This window comes from Heptranchias perlo, chromosome 40 (genome assembly GCF_035084215.1).
Source record: "Heptranchias perlo isolate sHepPer1 chromosome 40, sHepPer1.hap1, whole genome shotgun sequence".
Classification (NCBI taxonomy): domain Eukaryota; kingdom Metazoa; phylum Chordata; class Chondrichthyes; order Hexanchiformes; family Hexanchidae; genus Heptranchias; species Heptranchias perlo.
Window position 1 is genome coordinate 12,430,727 of NC_090364.1, and position 24,890 is coordinate 12,455,616.

Genomic DNA, 24,890 nt, shown 5'->3' on the forward strand with positions numbered 1-24,890 from the left:
ATCTCTCTCCTGTCTTCAAAAAAAACTTTTCCTTCAGCCATATCTTGTCTCTTTCTCTTAACACCCACCCCAGCCCCCAACAATTCTTTCAGTTCTTCTGTCATCCGTTTCCCTTATACAATGCCCAGAAATGTTGGTCCATATGAGGAGTGCCATATTAGTGTACGTTGTTGCAGGCTAAATTATCCAGACCACCTTGTCTTCATATGATCCAAAATGAAGAAAAACACACATTACAGGATGTTTCACACTCCCACAGAGGAAACCTTCCCATTTTTCTGTTAAACACCAGGGATCACCCACCAATCCCCTTTTGTAATCTCCACTCTGTATCAGAGTAATTGCCTACCAAACAAAAGCTGCACACATACATTGCACAAATATCTTTATTTAGGTGCTTATGAAAGCGTTTATTAACAAGTTGTAAAGCTTTACTGAAGCATACATACAGACTTACACACATTAATGAGTGAACACATTCACTTTATAAATCTAGCAGTTATCAGTCAATTCTCCAGTTAATACAAAAGTACAGATTAAATAAAAAGCAACGCATTATTATTCTCCCAGAATCCTATTTCATTGGCCCACCTTTCCCCAGTTCAAATTTAAGAAAGCGGGTTGTTTTAAAGCTGTAGAACCTCCTGTTTGCTGTATCTCAACATGCACTTGATTCAAGGGATATATACTCCATGGTCTTTCCATCCTTAATTATTTTAACTAATACTTATTAAATTTGTTGCACTAATCAACGCATTGACAGCCTTAAGATCAGGCCAAGTAAACAGCTGGCCAATTTGTATAAAAATCATCAGCAGGTTGGAAAACACATTGGAGTTTTCCCACTAAACCAGCTGGAGTTTACAGAAATCCTGTATTTTAAGAGAGATACAAGGGAAGGAAAGCGGAGTGTTCTAGAATATTTTTTCCTGTAATACTAAGCACTATTGAATATTCTAGGATAATTTTCCTTTCCTATATTACTAACTACTATTGACTATTTTACATTATATTTTACACACCTTCATTTTAGCATTCCCAAAGAATGACCTTTTTTTAAATTGAGAGATATAATAAAAATTGTCACTTTTTTAAAAAAAAAGTTTTCTTTCTATAACACCAGCTGTGCCCCCCCCCAAAAAAAAAAATCTGGAGGAAACCAAATGCAATATGGGGAGAAACAGGTTATTGGAAACAAACAGCTTGTAGAAAGTCTAAACAGCTGCTGGAATTTCCCCCCGCCCCGCCACTCCCCACCTTTCAAAGCCAGGTTGTTTTGTTAATACGTACTAGAATTGCTGACAATTTTTAAAACAGTCCCTCAGAAAGCCCCATTTGCACAATTTTTGGTCTCAAAGTGAACACTGGCAGCGAATAGTTGTGGCTGTGCACTCCTCATCCAAGAGTGGTATTGCTATTCTGGTGTCGGCACAGAGTGTCAGCGTCGGATTTGCAGCGTTGGTTTCTGAGTCAACAGCACATCGCTGCCATCAACTTTCCTGTTCCATCTTGAGCCCTCAGGTTTAGAACAGACCTCAATATTGTGTTAGTGTCAACCAGACTTACTCCAAAACCAGTGTAAAGGGGAGACAAGGCGGAGCAGCTTCAACATGCATCGTGCAAATTTCCGGTTATACTGTTACTTGCAACACATGCAAGGAAAATTAGTGAACTATTTATCTTTTTATAATTTATACAAAGACATATCCCTTTAAACTAACATCCCCTTTAATGGTCATGAGATCCACTGAGGTCTACAAACTTATGAACTCATTAAGCTCCTGCTAAATTCACACATTTTAAACAATGCCTGCCTTTCCCTCATCTGCTTCTCTGTCCCAATTAACTACAACAGTAGGAAGAAAGATCACAAAACAGAGCAGAATTCTCTCCTAAATTCTAGTAATAAAAAAAGTGTATGGTAGTGTGTGAGTCTGACTTTACTAGGCTGGTCCAACTAGTTGAAGTTACACATTGCTGGGATTGCTCTGACCACTCACCAACTATTACAATGTGGAGTTGGCAAAATCATGAAGGGTTTTGATAGAGCAAATAAGGAGAAACTGTTTCCAGTGGCAGAAGGGTCAGGAACCGGAGGACACAGATTTAAGGTAATTGGCAAAAAAGAGCCAGAAGAGAAAATCAGAATGAATTAATTTTTTTTTTAAAAAACACAGCGAATGATCTGGACTGCACTGCCTGAAAGGGCTGTGGAAGCAGGTGCAACAGTAACTTTCAAAAGGGAAATACTTGAAAGGGCAAATTTTGCAGGGCTATGGGGAAAGGGCAGGGGAATGGGGCAGATTTCAAAGAGCCGGCACAGACACGATGGGCCAAATTTACCTTCTCCTGAGCTGTTGACTCATTCTATCTATAGAGATGCTTTACATACCTTCTCTAGCGAAGAGGGTGCACTCATGTATTTAGATTAGTGGTTGTGCTCTGTAACACTGTTACAGTGAGGAGCAACTGAACTGGCTTTATGTGACAAGTTATTTACTACAATAAAAATATAGCCTGTCAACAAAAGTACCAGGACACATCACTGTATTAAAAAGGATCCTTCATTAATTTTGAACACAATGTGATTTTTTTTTAAAAATCGACCAATATTAAACCAATTCTGTCTCCTGCTCCATAGCCCATTGGTAACAGCACTTGCTGAACTCTGATTTGATTGTACATCTGGCATTTTGCTTTCGCTCAGCACCGAGAAGTTTAACAATGATCAAACTGAAGCTCTTAAACATCTTGTCCTGTTTTCTTCATTCACAGAATGACAGTAAAATCAGAAAGTGGGCCAAAAGCTGTGTAGCCCTCACTCAAATAGTGCAATGCATTCTAAAAAGGTCAGACTTTGTTCACAGCCACTAGATCCAAGTGCATTGTTATATCTTTCAGTAGAATGAATAATTAAAAAATAATTTTATGATTTGAGAGTTAAAGTATTTCCCCCCAGTATCATAAAAATCAGATTAAAGAACATGCTACTATGAAGAAACACTTTAAAATCACCAATAAGTGATCACCACTTGCAGCTCAGTAAAAGCCACAGAGAAGGATAAAGCCATGCCCAAGGGCCTTCTGCCGTACAGCCACAAACAGCTGACACGTCCTTGGTACATAGGTTTATGGCAGTGACGGGTTAACAGTTACAGTACAATTAATCTCCTTTAACCACTTAGCTCTGTGGATCATTAGAGCCGTTACATTAATTAGTTGGATGGAAGGTGGGGATTGAATCCATGTCACTGGGTTTCTCCCTCCTTATGTTCCTACACTATTACAAACCAAGTAACCAATCTGGTTACTGAGCCTCTGCCTACGATGTGGGGTTGAATTGGCTGCTGGGAAATGAGTGAATAGTCTGAGTTGGTTAACTACCGGGATGACCAGCTGATTTCTGTACAGTCGCCTTCAGGATTGGTCTGTAATTGGCCAAGAAAACGTGGACAAAATGAGATCTCTTCTTTCACCAGAAGACCTCTGCCAGGTGAGCGCAGAAGAAAAACAAAATACTTCTGCTCAAATGAGGCAAAAGGAATTAAGACAGTCAAAGCAGTGAGGCATCCCAACATGTCCAGGTTGTTCTTTCAATGAGTCTAGCTTCTGGAAACCTGCAGAATTTTTCACCACAGTCCTCTACTAAAAAAAAAGAGAATCACGAGGTTGAAGCAGATGAAAGATTAGGTTACACAGCAAAGCAGGGAAGACAGAGTGAAATAAAAGGAGGCAACTCCATTATCCCTGGATCAGATTCAGCTGGTGAGTTTTTAATTTATTCAATGCATTTTCTTAGAAAATTACACATGTCTGTGCCCTGGGTGTCTTGACCAGTAGTTTTAAAGCTTCAAGTATAAGAACATTGCAGGGACTGAGATATCAGTAAGTGCACAGCTATTTTCCTTTCTAACATGTTAGATTGTGGGTCAGTTGAGAGATGCAGTTCTCCTGCAAGAAATATGGAAAACTACAAGTTAGGGGCCAGTTCACTCCTGAAATGGGCCACAAATGCCGTTCTAGCTCCTTGCAAGTTACAGTACGCTTCTGGAACAACACAACCCAAACACTACATCACAGCATCCGTAAAAAAATAATTTACACACAAATCGAAGAAGAATAAGAAGCCATATCGCAGGGAATCATGAACGGATGCACGAGAAGTTTTGAAAAATGAACAATACAAAACCTGGTCAATGATGGTCCATGTGCCCACAAGGTACCAGCTAGAGCCACAGGTGCAGCCTAATACTGTCACCTAGGATTTCAGTAAAGCACAAATCTTTAAACCATATCACTTGAACCATGGAAGAATATCAGTAAAATTGTAGATTTTGTCTTTCCAACCTTGGGCATGTCTAAAGGGAGAATTTAGAGCTGTTTCTAACACTGGAGTGAAGTACTAGTGGTTGCGGTGGGGGCAATCCAAGGTGATGAATTAAGGTATCAAACAACAGTATGTTTATAGTGCATCAGTATTCTCTAACTAAATAACCCAGTCACAATACTGTAGCCCTGGCATACAGGTTTCAAATGCTTGCAAACAGTATTCTTTTTCAGTTTTGATAGTACCTTTAGATTGGACTGGATCAGACCGGAGTGGTAGCAGGTGGGTATTTTAATACAAAAATTTATCACATTGGACCAAACCCACACTGGATTAATAAGTTTAGAAACAAGTGAATATTATTTTCCCCACCCCCATAAGAAATATATTATAAAACGATCTTTTAAGCAAAGTGGTTCACACAAATAGTACAAATATTACAGAATTGATTTCTCTCTTTTCTCTTCCTGCCAAACTTTCAAAGCATTCCTCAGTAATGTTCCTAACAATGCTAGTCTCGTTTATTTTGTCCTAGAAGAAATGTTTTATTTAATAGAGAACATTTAAAAAAAAAAATCAGATTTGAATCATTCCAAACTTTCCATAGCCAAAAACCCTAAAGCTTAGAAATGATGCTGCAGGACTACTGGCTAATGGGCATCACTATGAAAGTACTCCAATTTCACAGAGGCATTATTTAAAATAGCAACGTGATTTTGTAGGAATGGGTTACGTGTTCATCCGCTGGCATCACACAAAGTGTAATTTCTATAATTAAACTTGAGTATATTTTGAATACTATAATATTGTAGTTACAAGCTGCATTTTTGCATTATTTAAAAGGATGTCATTCATCAACACTTATTGGCTGCTGGGTCCAGACAGCTACAACACACTGGGAATATCTCAAAATTGGGGACTGGTTATTTTAAGTCAATACTTTTGCTCCTAAGGTGGTCAGGAATTCCCAGTTTTCCAGCAGAAAGGATCCTGTAGGGTTTAGACAGGCATGGCTCAAGCTGGAACGCAAGAGAGGAGTTTGGTCATTGTTTTCTGCACTTTCAGGCGATGGTGACAATGTATGGAGTTCAGTGAGTTTTCCAGACAGGTACATTTTCTGGGGGGTAAGGAAGTAGAAAGGAGAAGACCCCGTACAATGGCTCATTGGGAACAGACATCTAGTCTGTTTCAGTGCACAGGTGATCATGCCCATTGCCTGTGCAAGGACACCATCATATCATCAAGAAGGAGCCTGTTCCAATACCCATTTCCTGGTGGAAAGAGACTATGAAGTGGCTGAAGTCTAATAAAAATGCAGCTTCTAACAACAGAATTTTTAGAAAGTAAACAATTCACAAATGATTGGGAGAATCAGCACTTCAAACAGGTTCAGTTGTTCTTCTTCTCCTCTGCTGGTGTGTATGGTGGGGGCTGCTCCTACAACATAAAATACAACAAGTTGCTAGTTTACTGCTGAACTTTAAAGAATTGGAATATTGAGGCAGATATACAACAAGTCCCTGGATGGATGGGGTACACTCTAGTTATATTAACAAGTCGTGCAGTGATAGTTTACATCATCACACCAGCAATTCCCAACGTGATGCCGTTCTAGGGTCAGGTACTGTGACCTCGAAACAAAGACTTCACTGGAGGGAAGGTGCTCCTTACGACTCTACATTCAGTAAGTACTTTTAACAAACTTACCTTTTTGGAGGCGGCCTGCAGCGATCCCTTTAAGGCTCACCTATTAGGCCACACGTAGACCTGGTTTTCCTGAATGCAGCCAGCACCGCATACCTTAGGGCAAACCAATATCGCAGAGGGGGCCTCAAACAGGTGAGAGGCCCTTTATTTGCATGTGCAAAGGTCTTAACTCATGTTTCAGGTGCATTCCCCGGACTCCTATTTTTCTTGCCTACACCAATATGCAGGTGGCTTTCTGCCTGACGTATTGGAGACTTAGGCACCCATTTATTGTCTGAAAACAGGTGTGGTGCCATCGAATATCTAAGCCATGCTCTTCATCCAGTCCACTTTATACCAGACATGGGAGTGCTTGAGGGTATCACTAAATACAAAACATGGGCAAATGTTCAACTTCCCCACATTGAATCATGTACTCAAGATAAGATATCACTCAGCACCAATTTAAATAAAGAAGGACAATTTTTACAAGAATGAATTGCAGACACAGTACAGGGCTAATGTAGCTGTACATTACTTATGACCTGGGAAAGATTCTTCCACAGACCGGTTTGGGGAAAGGAGCTTCGTTGGATGAAAGAAACAGAAGTTACAGACTCAACCTTTAAGATAGTAGAAATGAGCACTTACCAATGGCATGTAGACACTGTGAGGATTGCACGGGTTGTAGTAAGCACTAGAAGCTGCTTCTGCTGCTTTAGTTCCACCTGAAAGATAAGAAAAAAAGTTACAACACAATTCAAACTGGAGCTCTTCTTCAAACCCCTTCCCCTGTTCAACCTGACACTTTCCTTCCTCCCCTACCCAAAGAATCGCTCCTAACTTCTCCCCTCCTCTCTCCCAAAGCACCATTCTTGACTTCTCCCCCAGTACTATACCAGAGTCTGCTGCCACTTGAAGTGGTTCTGGCCAATGCATACAGCAAGCAGTAGCTGGAACCACTTCCATTAGAAGCAAGACTCAGGAGGGAATGGCACTAAGGGGAGAATCAGAACACTCACTATACACTTACAACCCCCTCATCAATGGTAGTATGTACAAAGACCTTTCTATTGAGCCACCTCGCAATTTAACAGTGGGATGGTTCCCAAAGAAAATGTAAGCTCTCCCTGGGCTTCAGTAGCACACACCAACATGTTAATGATGCTTATTACCATCTAAATGAACTATAAATTATATTCCGATCTTGTTAAAAGTATAGAGTGTACCTACCAGGCAATCCAGGTTCTACCACACTGACTGGAGGTGGCCCAGGATAGGGAGGTGGAGGAGGCATATACATGTCCATTGCAGGGGCAGATGGATAGGCTCCTGAAATTATACATCAGATGTACAGATTACAATAAATTATAATATTACTTATTCACTTGAGGGGTCACAATGGCAGCAACCATTACAAAAACCAAATGGGTAAAAAGAATTTTGTTCCAATAGATTATGCTGATATCAATGGGGAACTGCCTGGGAAGAGACACCTGGGGAGACAATCCAATAAGACTGACACCCTGCATTTGAAGCACCTTGAGTCAATGACTTGCATCTCTGCTGTTTATCGATTTTCCTCACGTGAATGGGTTCAGGAACTCTCAATCAGTTCCTCCATGGCATTATTAGCACTCAATGTTTCTAATTAAAACTATAGGCAAAAGGTTGTTAAAATGGGTACTATTGACAACACTTCTTAAAGTAATTTGAAGCAACCTTTATAAATTGAAAACAAACAGTAATTTTCCAAGGTAAGAATTCTAACACAGTGTGACCTGGAGTGCTAGGAGGCTGGCATCAACTCCAGAGTTTCTTTTCTGGTCTCACTGCGCTGTTGTGAGGAAGCTCTGAGCAGAAGCAAGAGACGAGCTACCTGTGTTGTCCTCATGCATCTTTCAGTGCCCAGTTACACCGCAGCCTTGGTGCAAGGCTGGGAGCAGGTGTCCAGCTAGTCCTCTAAGCTAGAAAGGAACACCGTATGAGGCAGCCTTCGAAGCGGAGCAGAAATTCAGAAATGGGACATTCCAGAAGACAACCCCACCATCAAGCTCACTTGTGGAAAAAATAGCCTGCCATTTTTTTTGTAAAACTGTGCTTGACTGAGATGGGGGGAGTAAATTCAAAACGAATTGGCGGAAACATTATTTCAGTGAGTGAGTGAGTGGTAAATCTACAGAACAGGCTCCCTAGCAAGACAGCGGATGCAGATAGTGTTGATTCATTCAAATGCAAATTAGATACATTTCTTTGAAAATATTTTGGGATACAGTATATGAGTAATTTGAGACATGAAATGTGGTAAGTATAGCATGTTTGGGAGGAACAGGTGACTTTGGACCTATGGTTCCAAAAGCTCTCCATCACTGGGGGTTTTCCTCACCTCATGACTGGATCTGTTGTAGATTAATTGATAGAGATTGATTCCCATGATTAGGCAACAACTTCATTATTGTTGTATCACGCAACTACCAAGATGGTAGACAGCGAACTAGATGGATCTTGGTCTTTTTTCATCTAGCAATTCCTACATTTCTGTGATTTAAGTTTCTTCAATAGGAAAGATAATAGCCTAATAATGCTACTCATGTTAAAAAAGGTGATTTCCCCTTTAGTGCAGCCAATATTTTATTACCAGTAAGTTATGAAGCCCTTTTCCTTTACCTGGCTGTGGTGGAGGAGTTCCATAATGGTATCCCATCGGTGCAGGAGGAGGTGCATAACCTCCATTCATGGGAGGCGGTTGATATGCATATGGACCATTGGCTGCGTACGGGCCATTGGCCGCATAAGGACCATTGGCTGCGTACGGGCCATTGGCCGCATAAGGACCATTGGCCGCATAAGGACCATTGGCTGGGGCAAATCCAAAAGCCATATCAGCCATCGGTTCGTATCCATAAGCAGTGTTCTGTACAGGAGTACCCCTGGAAGCTAACAGAAAAAACAAGACAATTAGATTTGCAAAGACAACACAAGTTATTGGAACATAGAATCAATCATGCCTCAATGTAGCTATTGTGCAGTGGACAGTGAGAGTACGACTGGTTCCGACAGGTTAGCGTTGTATTCGAACACTGCTGTGTACACATTGGTCTCACAAACAGGAAATGTCTAGTGCAGGTTGTTTTATTAAAAATATACCACAAAGCTCTATTTATAATTCTTTTATATTGAAGGAGCACTATTTTACAAACATTTTTGTATTGATGAAATGTCACCAAGTGGTCCTCGAGAGCAGTGTTGTCACTAGTATATCTATACCAATACATTATACAAACACATTGCACGAGCCAACTCCCTTTAACATTATGTGGTACGTTTCTTGTGTGTGAAACTTATTAATTCATCACCTCAAACTGCCTCCACCACCAGTACTTCACTCTAGCATTATACAGTTCAAAATACTCTCTCCAGATATAATCCAAGTATGCAAAGGCAAAAATCTATATTTGCACTGCTTGACTTTTTTCAATTTAAGTGGACATAGTATGAAAAGTTCACGTGCTCAGTTACACTTTACCAAAATCCTAGTGCCAACGTTAGCGTTTCAATTTCAAGCCTGACCGGCAAATATCATTTAAAGAGGAGCTTAAGCACAGCTGGTGTCATAAAATGGAAATGTCACATTTCTCATTGTTGGGGCAGAGCCATGGGGACTTTATTGTGGGTCTGGGTCATGGTACACCCATCTGGAAATGCCCAATATTGAAACCTGTTGCTAACAAGTGAAATATGCTATTTTTCCCCCAGTACCCAATCCCATCAGGACAATCAACAAGCACATGACCACAAGTAGTGAAAATAAATTTAACATTTCAATAACCTGTACAGACATCTTAACAAGCAAAAAGATTTCTACTTAGAACCTTACAAGGTCATTAGGTGGGACTTAAAATATATTAGAACATGTCTAAAATTTTTCTAGTTACTTTTATCATCAGAGACATTGATTTTGGTTTGAAGAGACCCTATTTGCTCGTCCTGCCTGACCCCAATTTGCAGAACTATTTCCACTAGAGGAGCTGGGGTTGTGTTTGGATATTAATGTACAGAAGATATTTCTATCTAAGTTAACATCTTCCCGCACATTTACAAATGACTAGTGCATAATGGACAGGATTCAGTGGTGCCATCTCTAACTTACCTTGTTGAGCCACTTTGAACATTAGTTGTCCGAACTCAATGGCTCCACCACTGTTAAATACCAATTTGAATGTGGCCTGTCCTTCCCAACCACCTGGAAATCAAACATAGATTAAATAGATTTTTTTTTCAAATAAAACAATTGGACTATAACCTGGTGTTGTAAGATTCCTTACATTTGTCAACCCCAGTCCATCACCGGCATCTCGACATCAAGATTAAATTGTGACTAGGACAAAGACTACATGATTCTTAGATCAACACCGAACACCTTTTTTTAAAAAAGTTAATTTTTTGCTGCCTTCAATAGTACTGCCACTGCATGATTTACTTTCTAAAATGCCAATTTAAAAGGGGCACTGTGCTCAGTGACATCCCAATGGAAATCAGCTAACTCAGTACAAGAACCTGGGGCCTTCTTGATTTGTGCGCCTTAATACCACACAATCCATTTACCCACCGAACCACTGAAAGAACAATCTACAGTTTATAATGGAGAAAATCTTATTTCTAAGTCCTAGATGAGTCACAACTTTCTCCAAAGCCATCGTCTTTGGCCCCGCCAAAAATTGTTCCCTTGCCGCTGAATCCACTTCTGCCCAACCACTCCCAGTTGAATCAGATTGTATACAACCTTGGTGTCGTTTCACCCCGAGCTGGGCTATAAACACCACATCAATCCATCTACAAGACTGCTTACTTCCACCTCTGCAACACTGCCTATTTCCACCTGCTAACTCCGCCCCTCCATCTTGGTGCTAAATGCAGGTCACTTGATTCTCCACAGAAAAGGTACACCATCAAGTCACTCACGTACCTCCTTGTGCTCAGACCAAGAGTGGCATTGACACACCTCACCTGCCAATGCACTCATATCCTGGATAAGATGGAACTACAGAATTACATAGAATTTACAGCACAGCAACAGGCCATTCACCCCAACTAGTCTGTGCTGGTGTTTATGCTCCACACGAGCCACCTCACATCTTACTTCATCTAACCCTAGCAGCACATCCTTATATTCCTTTCTCCCTCATTTACTTATCTAGCTTCCCTTTAAAAAGGCATCTATGCTATTCGCATCAACTACTTCAAGTTCCACATTCTCACTACTCTCTGGGTAAAGAAGTTTCTCCTGAATACCTTATTGAATTTATTAGTGACTCTTACATTTATAGAAAATATATATATTTTTTAAATTTAAAAGTTTAAGATAATAATTTTACTTTTGAAGAATAAACTCCCCATCTCAAGTCAGTCAATCTAAAACATGAATCCACAACAGAGAGCCAGTTAGAAATTTAGATTTTATCCATTTACATATATGGGTTACTTTGCCTTCAACTTCAATATCCTGCAATTCCTCCTCCCTCACCAAAAAATACATGGTGCAACACAATCCTTCCTAGTCCTGAACATTACTTCTCAGAATTCTTCTACATACCTCCAGGCTCAGCCCGAACAGTTCCCTTGATATAATTAGCAGAGAAGACAGGCTGCTCGATTGAACACCCTTTCACAAGGTAGAAGGGCATCATGAATGACTGCATAGGGTCCTTCCCTTTCGCCAAAAAAATCATCTGAAACAAACAGATGGATTTAGCAAAGGTTATGACCATGCTCTTAGGCTTTTCAGTAGCTTCTTTATACAAAGAACATGAAGATGTAAGAAGAAGAAATGGAATGAGTCCATCCTGTCATTTAGGTCTCTGTTCAGAATCCACACTGACTCTCCATATAAAGGTCAGGATCAGGAGTGATTCTTCTCACCCCATGGATAAATAATCTACGAGCATTCACTGCCTAGGTTCACGCTTTAAGAACGGCCACTTGGGTAAAGTACTGGATGCCTGCAAGCAACCAGCATTAATGTCAAGCCCCTACACCTTTACTTTATTCTCATTACACAGTGAAAGCAAGAAGTCTCACTTTTTAAAAAACAATTCCCCATGTCCAATTTTCTCTCCTCCTCTCCTGGAGGCACAGGTTCTTGCTGGGTACAGTACCATGGATGCTGGCAGTTTGTCAGTGCTTTGCCCGAGTGCCCATTCTGCAAGTGTGGGCCTAGGCAGTAAGTACTGGTGGACTATACAACCAAATGGTTGGCTAGCATCATAGCTGAGCCTGATCCCATCCTCCCCTATGTCTATACACGAGTGCTTCCCAGCAGAGATCACTGAACCACAATCTGACTGGGAATCCGGTCTGGATTCTCACCCCTCCTTTAGCCTAAGGATGCGGAGATCCACTAACACCAAAGACTTGGGGCCGATCATCCTCAAGACATTTCTTTTTAAACCAAAAATAAGTTGCAAAGGATTACGGTTAACTTTTTTAAAATAGTAATGAAGAGTACTAGCTTAAATAAGTTACTGAGATTGAATTATTAGAATCAAGTCAACAATTCAGTCTCCCCAGATTTTAACTCCATTTACCATTAAGGACATGTCAATGCAACAAAGTTGAATTTTCAGATTCAATTACACAGTAGTCCTGTTTAAACAAAATAAAATGCAACAGATTTGAAGAACAAAAAGGAGTTTAGTCATGATTAACTGATCCAGATGGGGAAATTCTTTTTTTAAAAAAAGAGCATGTGTCTTTCTTTATGCTAGGAACATAACCCATGAAACACTGAATGGTATCTATTGACTATATTTACACAGCAGCCTTCAAAAGGAATCTGGATTAGTTCGGAGAGCAAAAGACATCTGGAGTTATAGAAAGTAGGCAAAGGGTAACTATAATTATTTATATGATTTACTGCAATCTCCTGGAGTTTGCTTAATTGCTTTCAGGAGTTGGAAAGGAATTTCCCCAGAGCTTTTTTCCCTAAATTGGCTCGAGTTCTTTTTTGCATCTTCCAAGACATTGCATGACCAGGGGGAGGGTTGATAGATTGCATTATGTCTGGATGGGACAGGCTAAATGGACCAGTTAGTCTTTTCCTATTCTCTTTTGTATGTTTGTAGGACTACCCAAGGCCTAATCGTAGAATGCTACAAGCCTGATCATTGCATGGCACAACCAGCCGCCATTTCACCTTCACCAGGGGCAGGAGGGTGTGGAAGAGAAACATAAGAAATAGGAGGAGTAGGTCATACAGCCCCTCAAGCATCTCCGCCATTCAATAAGATCACGGCTGATTTTCGACCTCAACTCCACTTTCCGGCCCAATCCCCATATCCCTTGATTCCCTTAGAAACCTTTGTTCTTACATCTTCACATACAAAAATACTTGGCAGCTAAATACACATCGTATTATATAAGGACCTCATCTGGGGCTAGCCTCTTCATATAAGTTGAGTTAAGCAGTTGGGTTGTTAATGTTAACATTTCATATTCCATTGCTGCCTGCCATATAGCAGTGAATAACGATTTGCCCAATCAGGGAGGTGTGAAGCCATTGTTAAACAAAAATATTTAAGACCATATTAAGCAGAGTAGAAAGAGCTATACTTTGCATTTAACTACCTGAAGTGAGCAATAGCTGATGCAGATGCTAACTGCACCACTGACATTCACCTGGAGCACAAAAATTGTAACAAATTAGTTTTTGTGAAGCAAACTGCGCAGTCAGACCAGTTATTTGTGAGCACGGCAAAACAGACTATTACTTCTGTGAAAAGGACCTTACCCTGTATGGGGTCAAATAAAGCATCCCCTTCTTGGTCCCCTTAAAGAAATCAGACTTAGCAGCCAAATCACTGAACGAGAGCTCCACATCTTTGCACTCCTTTAAAAAGCTGCAAAACAAGAATGAGCAGACATGCATTGGACTTAAAGGACCCAACAAATAAGACGTGTAAAGGAAGAGATTTTTTTTTCCCTCTTAAACCTTTAACTGATCTATCCATCATACCCCTTCCCAACCCGACAGGGCCTCTGCCAATACGGCACTAGTAGGTGCATCTTTCGGGAAGTGCAAGGTGGACTTTCCTCTGTGACCCCACAGCACCAGATAAAGTTAACCCAAGAGGGACCAACTGCCTCAGTGCACAGACATTCATTTATTGGGGAAGAAAACCTATTTAGGTGTACCTCAAAGATATTGTTGATTATTATGCTGTGCCAAGTTAGCTGATCTCAGAGCAGCAGTAGTAGAAGAACTACAGTTGGCCTCAGCACCACTCTAGAATGGCAACAGAGGCAGGAGATGGTCAGGTAGTGGGGGGGGGGGGGGTGGAAAATCAGCCATGGTACCCACTCTTGATTACTGTTGGGTGGTCACTGCTGGAAAGTGCGTGTACCAGAAATCATCAGGCTCAGCCTTGACAGCTTCCACAGTCAAAAAGCTTGCAGAGACCCACTGATGAAGGATGGCCGCTTTGGCAAGGCATACCCCAACAAAAGATGGCTTCCTGCAAAGAAAGGAAGACAATTGGAAAAAAATTGGGCTATATTTTAAAAACTTGGCTTAATTATACGCTTGATTGGCTCAATGGACATGTACATTCAGATAACTGGTTTAAATTCCTCATTGTTTGTTCAGAACATGCCCTCCCCAGGCCTTCCACGGCTCCAACCTCAACAAATCTAAAAAGCAACAACCAATTCCATACAAGATCTTCATTATTGACAACATTATAGAAAGGAGGCCATTCGGCCCATTGAGTCCGACAGTAACAGCATAAAATATCGTAAACAGGAATAATCGCTAATTAGATTAAGATGGTGCTGCATTGAATAATTATTTGCTTGTCATTCTGTTGGATCCACTACATAAATAAAATGTATCCAACAGATTTTTTTTTAAAATGGTTCACTCTGTCTATTTAATTAATACATTATTAGCTTCTATTTTGAGCTAATTTCACATTTAGAAATTGCAGAAACTATCCATTACCAACTCACCCTCCTATACAGCTCCCCTTCCCACCCTGGCTTATGTACCAATGATAAAAATTTTAAATCAAAATAAAATACAAAAATATTGTATCTGCAAGAGCAGACTTTTTTTGTCCCAGTTATTATGTATTTCCCTAGTTAGTAGTGGAGTAAGTGGGCACAAAAAGGAACTACTCTGTGGTAGGTTTGGAGTGGCTGGAGTTTGCTTGGTCAGACCTGGAATTTGGTGGCGCTTCACTCCTGGTTGTACTGCCACACTCCACATACATTGACAAAAGTGGGGGGTGGGGAGAGAGAGAGAAGGTGTTGAATTTGAAATAACCTTTTCTGGTGGCTCTTGTTAATCTAGTGCCAATCCAAAGTTGGTTAGTTTAGATCCCTCCCAGTGATGAGTGAGTTAAATCTAATGAAAATTCAAACCATTAATGCATATTAATACCATGTTGTGTTTTTGTTCTTAAAAAATCAACAAGTATTGGTAATTTTCTTACTGGCAATTGTCAATTTAAAGGAATAATGAAACAACAGTCTACATCAATCTAAAGTAGAGGTACAGTCATATTTTCTTACTGGTATCACAGTAATATCAATAACCAGTTAGATATTCTAGAACAAGTGGATTTTGTTGGGACTAGTTCCCACATTTATTACAAGACAGAAAATCCTTCATTTAAAAAAAAAAGTGACCCTTTTGCCTCTGGGCTCCAACATGTAAAGATTCATTTCAAGCAGTTTCATGACTTGGAGAGAATTTGAGATTTGCCATTAGACCAGAGCAAGTTTAACCTTGTAATAACTGAGACACATTGCCTGCAACACAATCCTTTTTCCGGTTCATCGACATAAAACACTACTGTTACAGCAACATCCAGTAATGTGCATTTATGTGTATCAAAGACTGTTCCATCTCACCCTCTATCCACACCCACCAAAAGGCACATTGAGCAACTTTCCTGTCTACATGTTACCACTCTGCTTACTTGGCTTTCCTGCATTAAAATGTCTCCCACAACCTTCTCCTTCCTCCCTCCTAATTCTCCAATTACTCCCTTCAGCGGTGGCTCTGAGAGTCAGGTGGTCATTGGTTCAAGTCCCACTCTAGAGATTTGAGCGCGGAATCTAGTGCATAATTTCAGCACAGTGCTGAGGGAGTGCTGCGCTGTCGGAGGTGCCATTTTTCAGATGAGATGTTAAACCAAGGCCCCGTCTGCCCTCTCAGGTGGATGTAAAAGATCTCATGGCACTATTCGAAGAAGAGCAAGGGAGTTCTCCGGGTGTCCTGGCTAACATTTATCCCTCAACCTACACCTAAAGCAGATTATCTGGTCATTAATTTCATTGCTATTTGTGGGAGCTTGTGCACAAATTAGCTGCCACATTTCCTACATTGCAACAGTGACTACACTAAAGTACTTCATTGGCTGTAAAGCACTTTGGGAGGTCCTTTAAGGTGCTATATAAATGAGTCTTTCTTTTTCTCCTGAAAGCACTAATTCTTACTGGAGGCAGGTCCCTAGGCATTGGCTACCTTTCAATATCTTATGCTGGTTGTCATTTTTCAAGTGCAAGGTGAAACATTAGGAACATCACAGCTGGGGCTGAAACTGTCCATGTCCAAGTTAGTAATCAGGAGCAGGAGCCTTGGCTGATTTTCTCCCCTCCTAATTAGAGTGTAGGACTCCCACTGAGATCAAATAATTCTTCCATTACAATATTAAAAAAAGCTCCCTGTATTACTATTTACATTATAAATATGCAAGCAAGCCTTTGAATGTTTGCCTGGGCTGAGAAAGGCTGCAATTGAGATTTTTCACAATGCATGACTTCAATCAAGAGTTTATATTAGTTCAAGGCTTCTTTCCAAAATGTTGATGGGTTTATACCAAATAACTGCATGCCTGTCCTAGCCTGGCTGATGCATTATGACATATGTGTTATATCACAATACATCACATCATTACAGAATGTTTTCCAAAAAAATAAAACCATCTGAACTTGCCAGGTCAGTGAACTGAGCTTTGTCTTTTGAAAATGAAGAAACTTTCTATTCCATCCAAAATATATGTACAGAAGGTAACTATGTACATTAACATAAATGTTTGCTGAATTTTTGTAATTCATATCTCTACTTAATTGTAATATAATAACTGCTCTCATCTGTAAGCCACCTAGTCTTTAATATGCACTGAATGAGTAGCATAGTGTGAGACTACATTAAGGCCAGTAAGCAGATTACTGCAAGTAGGATCATTGTAAATCCTTAGGGTATGCATCTCCAGTAAGGTCAGTTTCCAGATCACAGGGGATCAAGTCAATTTACAGGAAACACAGTTCTATAAAAACATGAAATTGCAACAAGAGTGCACCAGCACACAACTCTTTTATAATGCTTGATAGGTATATTTTTGCACAAGGTTTAATTCTGCACTAAGCTAAACTGCTGCATGTCTGAAATTAAGCATGACTGTTCTTCCATACAGTAGCACCAGGCTTCTTTTTACATGGACTGGAATTGACATGCTGTGATCACATCTGCTCCGACCAACTCCTAAACTAATTTGTGAACAAAAGAGAGGACGAGAAACGGTGCTGGTGGAAGGCAGCAGCATCTCAATTAAAATAATCAGGTTTTGCAGAAAAAAAAATACAACTAGTTCACTCATTGATGATTGCACTGATTTATAGGACAATGTTAACAGCTTCTGGAATATCATTTAACTGCCATCCAAAAAGTTGGCCTCCCATCCCTGTGCTTTATAATGCCCTTTCTCCACCAATGGGATGCTGAATGTATTGGTTTGTCACCACTATTGCATTTTGACACCAAAAAAATATTGCTTTTTTCAACAGCACACCGACTAATTGAGTGATTTTTTAAATTCATTCATGGGATGTGGGCGTCGCTGGCAAGGCCAGCATTTATTGCCCATCCCTAATTACCCTCGAGAAAGTGGTGAGCCACCTTCTTGGAGTGTAACAACTCTTAACAACTGAGTGACCATTTCAGAGGGCAGTTAAGAATCAACCACATTGCTGTGGGTCTGGAGTCACATATAGGCCAGACCAGGTGAGGACGGCAGGCTTCCTTCCCTAAAGGTCATTAGTGACCCAGATGGGTTTTTACAACAATCCAGTAGTTTCAAGGTCACCATTACAGATTTTTTTTTAAATCAATAAACTATGTGAATTGTTAAAGACAATGGGCCATCTATATTTGACAGGCCACATAAGCAACTCCACAGAGTTTGCTCTCTGACTTATGGAACAAGGCTTTGCAGCCAGATAAGTTTTGTACCAGTAAACACAGCTCATAGGGTGCATTACCCAGAACCTGCAAAGGGACACACATAGATTAAGTGGGTAATATTATGCTAGATGCAGTTTAACAAAGTACAGTAGTAGACTGTGGAAACAAAAATGGCAGATGTGACTATAATCTAATGGAGACCTATAGTGGGATTTTTGTGGGTCCGGGTATACAAGACATCAAAAGCAAACAAAAAAGGCTAATGGTGATGCTGAGCTTCATCACCTGAAGTTTGGAATATAAAATCAAGAGGTAATCTATAATTATACAGTGTTATTCAAACCAGATTTGGAGTTCAGTTCAGAGAGGCCCACATCAGGAAGGGTATTCTGACCTTGGAGAAGGTTCAGTGACGATTCACCAGGGTGATATTCGGGATGGAGGGACTGAATTATAATGAGAGACTGGGAAAACTTGGATTACATTTCTTGGCGATAGATGGGGTGATCTAATTGAAGTATTAAAATAATGAACAGGATTGACAGCATATATAGGAAACAAACTCTTATTTCTAGTAGGAGAATCCAGAACAAGGGGACATAATCCTTCTAGCTAAAAGGAAATCCAGAAAAAAAAAATCACACAAATGGTTTGCACTGACCCAGGATATAGATGCAAAGTCAATGGAGGTGTTTAAAAGGGAAATGGATACTTACTTGGGAAGGAAGGGTATTAAGGAATGTGGAGAAGGACAGGGAATTGGGATTAAAAAAGGCTGCGCTGCCATGGCTAAGCAAAATGATTGAGGCTAAAAGGGCCAAACCTGTTTCCAACAACTTCTTCAGAAAATAAAAGTATACACTGCCTATATGATGATTAAAATAAACATGCAACCAGTTAAAAAAAGTCAGATAGTTAATCACTAGGTTTGCAAGGCAAATCATAAGAATCTTCCAACTGTCACTCTCTGCTACGATACCCGACATCCACAAACAAAATCATAATAAACCAGCCCTACAAATTCCAACTGTACTTTGTATAAAGATTGTGTAACTTGCTCAGCTTCACATGACATTGGAAAACTGACCAAGCTTTCCTTTTATTATATCAACAGAGCTCCATTAATAATCGTCTACATGATAAGCTGCGAGGTGGAGTTGTGACAAACTGTGTTGGTTTGCATGCTTCTAATTCATTAAACTCCAACAGTACCCCAACACATGTGGGGGTACCCAAGCCATGGATATTAACAATCTGCACCTAAACTTTGCATCATAGGAACATTCAGCACCTCAAGCCTGCTCCGCCATTCAATTAGATTATCTGTACCTCAACTCTATTTACCTGCCGTTGCTCCATAATCCCTTGATATCCACCCGTACCCAACAAAAATCAGTCTTGAAAGCTCCAACTGGCCCAGCTCCACAGCCTTTTGGGAGGAAGAGTTCTAGATTTCCTCCGTGTGAAAAAATGCTTCCTGATTTTACTCCTAAAATGGCCAAGCTCTAATTTTACTATGCCCCCTTGTTTGGGATTCCCCCACCAGAGGAAATAGTTTAACTCCATCTATCCTAGCACATTTATCAAATTAGAGACCTTGATTAGATCACTTGGCAACCATCTAAACTCATGGGAATACAAGGCAGGTTTATACAACCATCCTTATAATTTAACCAACAAGTTGTAGTATCATTCTGGCGAATCAGTGCTGTATCTCCTCTCCAAGGCCAATATATATCTTTCCTGAGGTGCAATGCCCAAAACTGAATGCAGTATTCCAGATGGCTCTGTACAACTGAAGCATCACTTCCTCACTTTTGTATTCCAATCCCCTTGAGATAATGCCTAACATTCCATTAGCCTATTTTTAAAAATTACTTTTTGTACCTGTGCACTTGCTTTTAGTGATTTATGTACATGACACCTAAATCCTCCAGGGCTCCTAGTTTTTCACCATTAAGAAAATATTCTGATTTGTCCTTCTCAGATCCAAAGTGGATGACCTCACACTTCACCACATTGAACTCCACCTACCAGTTTTCCCCACTCCCTTTGTAACTTCCTGCTCCCATCTACACAACTTATTGTGCCTCCTAACTTAGTATCATCTGCAAACTTGGATATACAACACTCTATTCCATTATCCAAGTGATTACTACATGGTGAAAAGCTAATGCCCCAGTATAGGTCCCAGAGGAACACCACTTGTCGCATCCCGAACAGAGAACAAACCCTTTGTCTCTAATCTCTATCTCCTACCTCCCAACCAATTACCAGCCCATATCCCAAGGTTACCTCCAATTTGATTTTTGCTGATAAGGTTCTGCACACAAGGTTATTAAATGCCTTCTGGAAGACCATATAGACAACATCCATAGACACTGCCCTATCCACCATGTTAATGACCTCCTAAATCAAAATTGGACTAGTTTAGTCAGACATGACCATCAACATCCCAGGGGTCACCACTGAGCAGAAGCAACAAGTGGCTCACCTCCTTGCACCTCAATGCCTCGCCACCATTTACAAAGCTCAAATGAAGTATGATAAAATACTTGCCTGGATTGTTGCAGCTGCAACAGCACTCAAGACCATTTAGAACAGGAGCAGTCCATTTGATTGGTGCCCCACTATTGGACTCAATATCCACCCGCAGACTGTGGCTGCAGTTTTTAAAATCAACTGCAGGATGCAATACAGCATGCCCCAGTCCCATGACCTCTACCATCAAAGAGGACTACAGCCGTAAGATCATGGGAACACCATCACCTCTAAGTCACAAATCACCTTAACTTGGACATATACCACCATTCCTTAATCATCAGTGGGCCAAAATCTTGTCTTTCCCTACTGAATAACATAGTGGGAACACCATCAGCAAAGGACTGATAAGATTCAGGAAGGCCCACCACCACCACCTTCTTACAGCAACTAGAGATGGGGCAATAAATGCAGATTTGCCAAAGTGTACTCCATACTGGGCAAACAGTTGCTCATGTCTAAATTTCTCACTAGCTTTGTTTGGAGACTTTTGAAGCGCGGCAATAGGATTCTGCATGCCAGACATCCAGCAGACCAAACTAAAAATCCAAACCCCTCAATGGTTTATTGCCTACATAACATTCCTATACAGTATGGTACAACGGAACTGTTCATTAGCCACGCTTCAGTTATCCTCCAAATAATTCTGCAGGACAAAGCCTTGCGCAAGTGAGGACCTCATTTTGCAGTCCAGTAACAGCAAGCACCTCTTATTCAACATTAATCAACCTCAAAGCCTACGAGATGAAATTCAGTTCATGCTATTTCTATTGTATTAGCCTCATTCCACATCTAGGTATTTATTAACCCATATGTACAAGATCAAAATCTGGGCACTCTGATCTGTCAATTTCAACCAACTATGGGCAGGGTACAAGAAGACAGGTAATGGAGGTTCGTACATTACATCTACAGTGGAAACTCCAGCACTGTGGCACTGCTCACAATGAGTTATGAAGATAGGCTGTGTTATAACAAATGGGTGTTATCAACAAAGTGCAATAGGAAAACTGTTACAGGAAGTAGGTATGACACTTTCAGGAACTGTGCATTATATCCAAGACTTTTAATATATTTTAGCCATTGATATCTATATTGCACAAAAAAAAACTTTAGTGTGTTACCATTATACACTGAGACAGTGATTAAAACAAGAAACAGCAGCCTCACAGTTCCAGTAAGGAACAATCTCCAGATTACATTCTCAATAGACATTGAAAAGTAACTAAAAAAATACTGCTATAAACATACTACAGTGCCTGGTTTCATAATTCAGTGTGTAAACTCATCATATCACATGGTACTGAACCACATTTGGCAGGGAGGTCCAGATTTTAATTCCTTGTCTGTGCTGGACTCAGCTACAGTTGGCTTCAGCAGCTCTGGGCTGGCGATCATTAGCCATGGTTCCTGATCCCAATTGCCCCTAGTCGGAAGTGTATGTGTAGATGTCAGTTGAGGATAGGATTGGATTTGGTTGTGAATTTCCTCTCTGTGTTCAAACAACCTACTGACATTCATTATCCATGTTCAACATGATAAATAGCCTCTTAGGCAAAGCAGGGGGGCAGGGGGATGGAAAAAGAGAAAGAATATACTACAATGAAAAGATTAGCTATTTCAGAGGCTAAAACATCATCCCTTGCAGTATCAATTCTGAATTAGTTTTACAGGATTGCTCCAATATACTGCATTTCTGTCACTGTTCTACAAGTTCTCTATCTATCCCTCCCCCAGCCTTACTTTTTTTTTTAAAACTGCATTTAGTAAAACAGCCTCGTTTAATATACCAAAAAGAAAATAAATGTAAAATCAATACTGGGTCAGGTCAGGGGTATGGTGGATAGATATAATTGTTCACAGAGTCTGATGAATGTAGACAATGAATGTCAGTAGGTTGTTTGAACACGAAGGGGAGATTCACAATTTAATAGCCACCAACTACCTGAGGGGAGATTTTTTCAAACTATGTACCACCAGAGATTTCAAAAATAAAAGTTCCTGGTCTTTACTTCATATTTCCAGTTTAATTCACTTAAAAGTAAAATTCATTAGGCAGCAAAACACTTGGCAAATAATAAAGTCCGATTAGGACATCTCTGGGCAACTCTCTTGCACCACCGGCCAGATGACAACATCGCCATATGATGTTTACATCTTCTTACGGTAGGCGGGACATCATCCTGATTGACAGCCGCCTCTGCCAGTAGAACCTCAGGTTGCTCGGAAAACAGCCAATCGGTAGTAAAGAGGGAAGGGGTGGGGGGGCGGATTCAAGGATTGATTGACATGATCCGGTCCGGCGAACAGGAGCGTGATGTTTCCCCACCCCCCCCCTCCAATTCACCTCACCTCGCCTCGCCCCCCCCCCGGGACCCAACTAGGTAAAATGGGAATTATAAATGTTAATAGACACTGGCAGCAGCAGCAGCAGGTTTCACACCCGCAGGAAACGTGTCCGTAACCGAGGAGAACATTCTCGAATTAAATGCGAATTTTAAGTCGCGTAACGTTCACCAGCGGGAGGCAGGCCCGGTATTTTAACAATAAACAGCCCGCAGGCGCGTCGAAACGAGTGTGCAATATTTACTGACGGTGATCGTTCCCCGCATTAACCGGGGACAAGGTCCTTACCTCTCGCCGTTATTTATGATGACGCCGCCGCTTTGCGAATGATTCTTGTTCAGCGCCATGTTCCCAACGTCGTCTCCTCGACGTCGGGTGCCTTTTTTTTTTGTGTGACGTCAAGCGTTTTAAAAAAGACGCACGGGAGGAGGGGGCGGGGGCTGTCTCCATGGTTACCAGTGACACAGCACGGAGGGGCGGAGTCACTCCCTCGTGTGGGGCATGACATGTTTCACAATCACACGTGGAGTGTCCCCCTGGTCTCATGGCTATTGTGCATGGCCTTTATTGCCAGGGGGATGGAGTATAAAAGAGTAACTAGGGAGAGAGTAGGGCCTCTTAAGGATCAACAAGGTCATCTATGTGCGGAACCACAAGAGATGGGTGAGATCCTGAATGAATATTTCACATCGGTATTTACGGTTGAGAAAGGCATGGATGTTAGGGAGCTTGGGGAAATAAATAGTGATGTCTTGAGGAGTGTACATATTACAGAGAGGGAGGTGCTGGAAGTCTTAACGCGCATCAAGGTAGATAAATCTCCGGGACCTGATGAAATGTATCCCAGGATGTTATGGGAGGTTAGGGAGGAAATTGCGGGTCCCCTCGCAGAGATATTTGAATCATCCACCGCTACAGGTGAGGTGCCTGAAGATTGGAGGGTAGTAAATGTTGTGCCTTTGTTTAAGAAGGGCGGCAGGGAAAAGCCTGGGAACTACAGACCGGTGAGCCTGACATCTGTAGTGGGTAAGTTGTTAGAGGGTATTCTGAGAGACAGGATCTACAGGCATTTGGAGAGGCAGCGACTGATTAGGAACAGTCAGCATGGTTTTGTGAGAGGAAAATCATGTCTCACGAATTTGATTGAGTTTTTTGAAGGGGTAACCAAGAAGATAGATGAGGGCTGTGCAGTAGACGTGGTCTACATGGACTTTAGCAAAGCCTTTGACAAGGTACCACATGGTAGGTTGTTACATAAGGTTAAATCTCATGGGATCCAAGGTGAGGTAGCCAATTGGATACAAAATTGAATTGACGACAGAAGACAGAGGGTTGTTTTTCAAACTGGAGGCCTGTGACCAGCGGTGTGCCTCAGGGATCGGTGCTGGGTCCGCTGTTACTTGTTATTTATATTAATGATTTGGATGAGAATTTAGGAGGCATGGTTAGTAAGTTTGCAAATGACACCAAGATTGGTGGCATTGTGGACAGTGAAGAAGGTTATCTAGGATTGCAACGGGATCTTGATAAATTGGGCCAGTGGGCCGATGAATGGCTGATGGAGTTTAATTTAGATAAATGTGAGGTGATGCATTTTGGTAGATCGAATCGGGCCAGGACCTACTCTGTTAATGGTAGGGCATTGGGGAGAGTTATAGAACAAAGAGATCTAGGAGTACAGGTTCATAGCTCCTTGAAAGTGGAGTCACAGGTGGATAGGGTGGTGAAGAAGGCATTCGGCATGCT

General features: G+C 41.0%; 1 protein-coding gene across 3 annotated transcripts; it reads right to left on the reverse strand.

The window, feature by feature from the left end:
* Positions 1–368: 368 nt before the first annotated feature.
* LOC137305696 (WW domain-binding protein 2-like) lies at positions 369–23,541 on the reverse strand. 3 transcript variants are annotated; one of them, XM_067974610.1, is made up of 9 exons: positions 23,433–23,541; positions 13,800–13,908; positions 11,607–11,742; positions 10,164–10,256; positions 8,681–8,950; positions 7,247–7,345; positions 6,665–6,741; positions 5,706–5,764; positions 369–3,951 (listed from the first exon to the last, which is right to left on the reverse strand). In XM_067974610.1, the coding sequence occupies exons 1-8, from the start codon at positions 23,489–23,491 to the stop codon at positions 5,717–5,719; spliced, it is 891 nt and encodes a 296-aa protein (XP_067830711.1). In that variant the 5' UTR covers positions 23,492–23,541; the 3' UTR covers positions 369–3,951; positions 5,706–5,716. The 3 variants fall into 3 exon arrangements, with proteins under 3 accessions (XP_067830711.1, XP_067830710.1, XP_067830709.1); XM_067974609.1 differs by having other exon boundaries at positions 5,684–5,764; XM_067974608.1 differs by having other exon boundaries at positions 369–5,764.
* Between the last annotated feature and the right edge of the window lie 1,349 nt (positions 23,542–24,890).

What these genes read in the sequence shown, in the direction of transcription:
- LOC137305696 (XM_067974610.1), bottom strand. Translation starts at nt 23,491, where the DNA reads ATGGCGCTGAACAAGAATCATTCGCAAAGCGGCGGCGTCATCATAAAT. An exon ending in ATCATAAATAACGGCGAGAG is followed by an intron (nt 13,909 to 23,432) that starts GTAAGGACCTTG and finishes CTTGTTTTGCAG; the next exon opens with CTTTTTAAAGGAGTGCAAAG. An exon ending in GGTAGAACCTGGATTGCCTG is followed by an intron (nt 6,742 to 7,246) that starts GTAGGTACACTC and finishes CTTATCTTTCAG; the next exon opens with GTGGAACTAAAGCAGCAGAA.